General features: G+C 43.3%; 1 protein-coding gene across 1 annotated transcript in view; it reads left to right on the top strand.

The window, feature by feature from the left end:
- The first annotated feature begins 225 nt into the window (after positions 1-225).
- Positions 226-7,204, top strand: part of LOC108111893 (dnaJ homolog subfamily C member 16) — a 114,507-nt gene continuing 107,528 nt past the window's right edge. Inside the window, exons 1-4 of the mRNA XM_041817719.1 lie at positions 226-480; positions 1,256-1,494; positions 1,709-1,836; positions 3,213-3,373. Coding sequence (XP_041673653.1) covers positions 226-480; positions 1,256-1,494; positions 1,709-1,836; positions 3,213-3,373 — 783 coding nt within the window. The remainder of the gene's footprint in view (positions 481-1,255; positions 1,495-1,708; positions 1,837-3,212; positions 3,374-7,204) is intronic.

Below are 7,204 nucleotides of genomic sequence, written 5' to 3'. Positions count from 1 at the left end.
GCTATTAAAAACTCTTAGTTGCTCAACATGTTGATAACCCCGACGTGATCGTACCCCGCTTTAATTAATGTGATAAGTTTAAAAGAACCACGGAAACTTGTTGTTTATGCTGTAATAACCGTGCACATAAATTACATAATGGAGTCTAGAGCTGAAGCCACTGGATCTGCTGCTGCAAACAGGAAAAGGATGCTGCGGAGACGAGCAGAAGTGAACTGCCAGAAAATGGAGGTCCTGCATCAGAAGTTCAAGTCTGCGATGCTGACCGAAGGCTCAACCATTATGACCCTGGAACCAACGGAGAAGCGTCTGCGAAATCGATTCGCCACGCTTCAGAAGGAATTGGAAGAGCTAAATTATAGCAAAATCGGAATAGATTTATATTGGAAATTCTCTCAGCTAGCATCTAGGTGGAAGTTGCCAAGCGCTCCAGTAGAGTTGCTGCCCCCTCTACGTTATTGGATGTTACCAGTGGTGCTGGTATTTCACCCACTCCATACACGCCTGCTCCCTCATTGGCCCCGTTGCCGATGCCAACATTCAGCGGTAGCTATGCCGAGTGGCCTTGTTTAAGGAGACTATTGACAGCCATCCTCACTTGACCAAGATGGAGAAGCTCAGGTCTTTTGCCCTTGATCTTTTGCGCAACCATTTTACTAATGGACGGAGTAATATTCCAGGCTCACATCAACGAGACCTTGCAGCTAAGGGTAGTCGAGCTGGGATCCGTTGCAACTCTTTGGGAGTTATCCGACCGATTCAATGGTCATATGCTCAAGAGTTTCGGGACGGCTGACGAAGTTCAATAATACATCTTCATCCAGATCATCTTTCAAAAGCTGGACCCTGCGACAAAGGCGAAGTGGAAAGACTCTATCGCAAGAAACAGTGCTGACAGCCGAGGATATATGGCTCGGGTTTTGCAACAAAGCTTGAGTACACTTGAGACTGTGGATTTGGCCTTAGCTCCGCATCTGACAGCGGATCAAGTGAACCGACTTAGGCCATTTAATAATCGTTCGTACATGCTCGTCAATGCACCGCCATCTCCGTGTGCCCTGTGAGGTATCCTGGAAAATGCTGTGCATTCTTGCCCAATGTTCTTCGCCTTGCCAGTTGAATATCGATACGATGAAGTCCGGCGTCTTGCCCTCTGCTTCATTGCCTCAAGTCTGGACACTTTGCCCGCGAATGCTCATCCTCCCGCTGCCCAACGTAAAATCGCTGACATCATGCTTTGTTGCTTTATTGCGAGCAACTACCCAGGACTGTTTCCGTTCCCGCTTCCGGCTTGGATCTTGCCAAGGGAGTTGCGACCTCTCAGGCTCCGCCAGCTAACACGTTAGTGCCCCAGGGTCGCCACGCTGAAGCAGTGTTCTCGCCAACCGCCAACATTTTCGTTCGCGATTTCGTGATCAGGAGAATTCCTTCCCTGCCGAGCGCTACTGGCTCACAAGTTCATCTCATCACATCGCGACTGGCCAGCCAACATCGGTTAATGTTTGTCTGAAGTCTCGCCTATCCACGTATTCGGTAGACATTGAGGCAGTTGTGGCGTCTCACATCGCAGAGCGTCAACCTGGTCTAAACATTGATGTCTCCAACTGGAAGGTTCCTGCCAATGTGGTTCTGGCAGATCCCAACTTCCACAGAGCGCAGCGTGTGGATATGCTGATTGGAGCGACCCTGTTTTTTTATCTGTTCTCAGTCGTGTGACTGCTTCGTCAGCGGTCTCCAGCCCCCTCAGCTCCACCTGCCACCCTGGCGTGGCTGACGAGGTTGAGCTGTTGGAAAACAAGAAGATCGATCTCGAGGCCAAGTTCGTAAAGCTGTACAGTAAGAGCAACGATGAAGTAGCTATTGGAGGCGTTTGATCAACAAGGGCGGTCTTTCGATCACCTACAAGTTCCATCGTTCTGTAAAAACTGAACCGTGTTGCCATACTAAAGACAGTTGTTGGAACGACAAAACGTGTGATGTCCAGGTTGTGTCTGCTGCCCCTCAAGGACTCTGTTGAAGGGCAAGCCGTCAACGGGGGAGGATGTTTGCCCAAGCCGCCAAGGGCAAAGAGTGATGATCAGTGGTGGGTTTATCAGTTTCTAGTTTGTTTTGATTAACTCAGTTTCGCATGCGCTTTACAGTTTTTTTTATAGCGCATGCGTTTTTATGAGCTTTTGTAGAACTGCTATTCCTCGAACTTTTTGTGTTGAAGGTGTACATCTTGCATTCGGCGTGGTTTTATTGCGGAGTTGATTTGGTTTAATTTGAACTCAGAATAAAATTTGGAAATTAAACTGCCCCGGTTTATTTATTCTACAGCAATTAAAAGCTCTTAGTTGCTCAACACTACTTTTAATTTAGCCCGTTAATTCACTTGAATGATCGTCCCTTCGATTCCTGTTGATTATTACTTTCAATAAAGGGCTCTTAGCATTTCTCCCTTTATTTTCCTTAAATTTATTTTGGTTAATTTGGACCGGTTTATTTATTCTACAGCAATTAAAAGCTCTTAGTTGCTCAACACTACTTTTAATTTAGCCCGTTAATTCACTTGAATGATCTTCCCTTCGATTCCTGTTGATTATTACTTTCAATAAAGGGCTCTTAGCATTTCTCCCTTTATTTTCCTTAAATTTATTTTGGTTAATTTGGAAAGAAAAGTAATTACGCTACAAGTAGTAGCGTTCCGTTCATAGTCTCTTTCCTTAACTGAAGTCTTCACCGGCTGGCTGTTGCCAGCTAGCCCATCGCTCCGGGTCCACTAGATTCAGGTCTGCAGCGTCAGTTATCTCGCACATCGGTTGTTATGCAATTCGCCTGGAGTGTTTTGCCGGCGCAGCCAGTATTTCGGCCGCTGAACCCGCTCGACGTACCGAACGTATGATTATGATTCTTCTTTTTCGAGCTTTTTTTTCATTATGAAGCTATTATGGGGCCTTAGTTTTAGATTACATGATGGAAACAAACTCTGGGTTTTCTAGCAGAGTTGCTTTTTAACAGATGTTATTAAGCTGAACCAGAATTCTCAACGAATGTCTTGTAAGCTATAAATTTATTTTACCTTTAAGTCCGTAAAAACAAATTATGGTGAATAAAAATAATTATTTAAAACATAAGAAAAACAAACTATTAACTCTAATGCTAACTCAAAATGCCACCATTATTTAAACATCATCAAAAACTCAAGAATTTTTTTAAAAATTATTTTATAGGTTTGTGCCCAATTGAATGGAACCGCCCAAGGAAACGTTTATGTGTGATTCTTATTACAGAGAATAATAAAAAACATGAATTCGCAAGGGTTGCTTTAAGAGATATTGCACTAAATAGTGGATATAATTCAAAAAGAGTTCAATTCGCATACATGTTTAAGGTAAGCAGATATATGTTCTGACAACAATATGATAGCGCTATTATGTTATAGTAGATATAATTCAAAAAGAGTTCAATTTGCACACATGTTTAAGGTAAGCAGGTGTATATTCTGACAACAATATGATAGCGCTTTCTGCACTAAATTACTAAATATTGGATGAAGCCATTATTTTATGTTCTTGGACTATAAAGCACCCCTTAATCATTTAACCTATTTCAAAATAATTAAGTGTTAGGCCAAGCAGCCAAAGATCAATGAGCAGCGGCGGGCTTATTAGCAGATTCTATTTAATGTTTAATGTTTAATAATAAATATCACAAATTTAAATATATTCTTTTATTTTCGTTCTTTTATTTTTACTGGCAATTCATAAAAAAGGTTTCTCTTAGCGTATAAGTTTCAGCTATTATGATAAAAGTATAGTATATTTTGGCTTCGTGTTTGCCCATAATATTCTCCAACTGCACAGATCTAACAGGAGGTTACCACCGTCGCTGCTCACGGAGTAGTTGGAAAGCGCGTTTCTGCAAATTGCTGCCCACGACGATCGGTCACCTTGTGAACGCCTCTGCATCCGTAAAGTGATGCAGAGTCGGATCGAGACCTGATGGTGGCTACGATTGGTAACTACCAAGCTTCCTCTAGTAAGCTGATAGCAGGGTCTTAGCTTCAACTATAGTGTCGCGGCGGTTGACACAGATGAAAACTCCCGACTTAAAGAATGTGCCTTTATTATTCGGCTGACAGCCCAGAACTAATAAACAAAAGAGAAAGAACTTAATCGTAACCCCAAATTGCACAGACCACAGCCGTCGACCAGCGTCCGCCGTAAGACTTTGTGTGCCGTCTGGCGCCGTGCTCTTAGTTCATATCTTTGTTAACTACTCCCCTTCCTTTCAAAATTGGACGTCCTCGGTGATATCCATGTTAGCAAGGATTTGCGTCACCACTATCGAAACCCTGCTTCACCGCCTATAGGTAAACCTGAAAAATCTTTATCTTTATCAATACGGATAACGCGAAGCAGGTTGACGATGCTGCAGCTGGCATTTTATTGTAAGCAATTGCGACTCCATTATATGCTGCAGGATTTTTTCGAAAGGCTCCACCTTTGTCAGTTTAAGAGTTTAGGATACAGCAATACAGAACATCACCTTGTGGACCACCCTCCCCTTAATTAGGACCGTTGTCCCAGTGTCAGCGTCGACCTTGTTCTCGATATACAGAGGCGTATCGCAGTCCGCCTCCTATACAATTACATATATGACAGTCTGTGGTTGTTGTGGCTCGATATTCTGTTTTCTGATATACAAGGTTACTTAGCTGAACGAACAACCAAGTCTTTAGACTCTGAATCGCTCATACAACCACTATTAACACAAAAAAAGTCTCAAAATATTGAACCGTCGGTGCTAAGCTGAACGCAATCTATTTACCGTACTCTTCTCCGAGAAGTGAATTTTACTGATTCGAAAAAAAAACCGCTACACACAAGACATAAATTACTCTTCCGCCTTGACTTTAATGCCGACACTGTTGTTGGGCCAAGTAGCCAAAGACGGATGAGCATCGGCGGATTTATAAGCAGTTTCTATTTTTTTTTGGCTATTCCAGTTTCTCATACGCTTTACTGTTATTTTTTAAAGCATGCGCTTTTGGGAGCTTTTGTAGAACTGCTGCACACTAGCTCAGAACATTGTTTGGAAAACTTGTTATTGTATATTCGGCGTGGTATTTTGTGCGGCTGTTGACTTGTTGTCATAAACTTGCACTTAAATTACATAATGGAGTCTGAAGCTGAAACCACTGGATTTGCAGAAAGGAGATTTTCAAAGGTCAGATGCGGGCCCTCATGAGCTCCGGGACGGCGATCGAACTTCAAGGATGCCTCCTCATCCAGATCGTATTTCAAAAGCTGGACCCTGCCACAAAGGCGAAGTGAGAAGACTCTCTCGCAGGAAGCAGTCCGTACACTTGAGACTGTGGATTTGGCCTTAGCCCCACAGTGAGCAAGTGGGCCCTTGCATGCTCCTTAATGCTCCGTCGGCTCCGTGTGCTCTGTGCGGTATCCTGGCACATGCTGTGTCATCTTGCCCAAGTTTCCTTGCCTTTCCAGTTGAGGAACGATACTATAAAGTTCGGCGTCTTACCTACTTTTGACCCAGGATCGCCACGCTGAAGCCGTGTTCTTGTCAACAGCCAACATTCTCGTTCTTGGCCGGTCAGAAGACTTCCTTCCCTGCCGAGCGCTACTTGATTCCGGCTCTCAAGTTCATCTCATCACATCACGGCTGGCCAGCCAACTTCAGCTTCATCGGTCCGAATGCACTTTAGCGGTGACTGGCCTTGGAAATACTGAGTTCACTACGGAAGGAGCATCGGTTAATGTTTGCCTGAAGTCTCGCCTATCCACGTAGTCGGTATACATTGAGGCAGTTGTGGCGTCTCACAACGCAGAGCGTCAACCTGGTCTAAACTAGATGTCTCCAACTGGAAGGTTCCAGCCAATGTGATTCTGGCAGATCCGAACTTCACTAATGAACTGAACGATAATTTCAAGGAGTTGAATCGTCTGCGCAAGCAGTACAAAGACACGCGCAAGACTCTAGAGCAGGATACACTCTCGCGCGTTGACTTGGAAAATACCATGCCAAACCTACGTGAGGAGCTGTCATTCAAGGATCAGATCCACTCACAGAAGATCAATGAGTTGCGCCGCATCCACCAGTCGGATTACAGCGAAATCGACGGACGCCTAAGCTCCCAGTATGAGGAGCAGATGCGAATTAATCGCGACGATATTGAATCGCTGTGCAAGGATAAAATCAGTCGTCTGCAAGAGGCCGCTACACGTACATCCAACTCTACGCACAAGTCCACCGAAGAGTTGCGTTCGACTCGTGTTCGGATTGCCGGTCTAAATGCCAAGATTCCCGTCAGATTACCGCCGCTCTCAATGGTCGCATACGTGTCGTAATTAAAATCTCTTTATTGCGTAGCATTAAGAATCAGTAGCGCAATCTGTTGCTAGAACCATACAAGGCATTTAATATATTACCATGAAGCCTAAAAGAGTATAAGTGCAATAATAATAATTACAATAACAACAACAACTTAACTTGTGTATTAAACAGTTTGTTTTAAACCAATGGCGAGCTTGAAACTCCTGGTGTCATTCTCTGGGAACGTTTATTGAAGTTAACAAAGTGCCTACCGTGTACCCTAATCTCGGTACTGTTGTCTACTCGGGTATTGATTGACTGGATAACAAAGACTACTCCCTCGTCGGGTCGAGTATTGGGTATAGTCGCTTGATTGGATTTTAGGGCCTGCATAGAATAAATGATTTATGTTTTAATGGTGTGCACGCACGACATTGTCTAGTATTAGCGGCAAAACATTACTGCCAGTGACGGAAAATATTGTGAGAGCCGATTTAACGTTTGGAAATCTAACAAAAAGAACACTGTTAATGTTTGAACTTATTTTAAAATATAAATTTTGCTAGTGGAAATTGTTAAAGATACAGATTTTGTCTGAAAAAGTATGTTTAATAACAAGGTGAACGAAGACATAAATATGTCTAGAATAAGTGTGGCTCACCCTTTAGGTTTTATAGTTCCCAAGATCTTAGCGTTTTTTGGACTTACAACTAGAGGGAGAGAAAAACAAGAAGAAACGCTATAGTCGAGTGCCGCGAATAGCCGTTAGTGTACTACACAACTTTGAAAATATTTATTCTGCTAATGGATATTCACGAAGCGCCACCCATTGTTAGAGAAACCATGCTGAGTAACTAATAATGACGTCACTGCCCATATGAGGCCT

Source organism: Drosophila eugracilis, unplaced genomic scaffold (genome assembly GCF_018153835.1).
Source record: "Drosophila eugracilis isolate 14026-0451.02 unplaced genomic scaffold, ASM1815383v1 contig_1864, whole genome shotgun sequence".
Taxonomy (NCBI): Eukaryota; Metazoa; Arthropoda; class Insecta; order Diptera; family Drosophilidae; genus Drosophila; species Drosophila eugracilis.
This window is presented reverse-complemented; position numbering and strand designations above follow the sequence as displayed.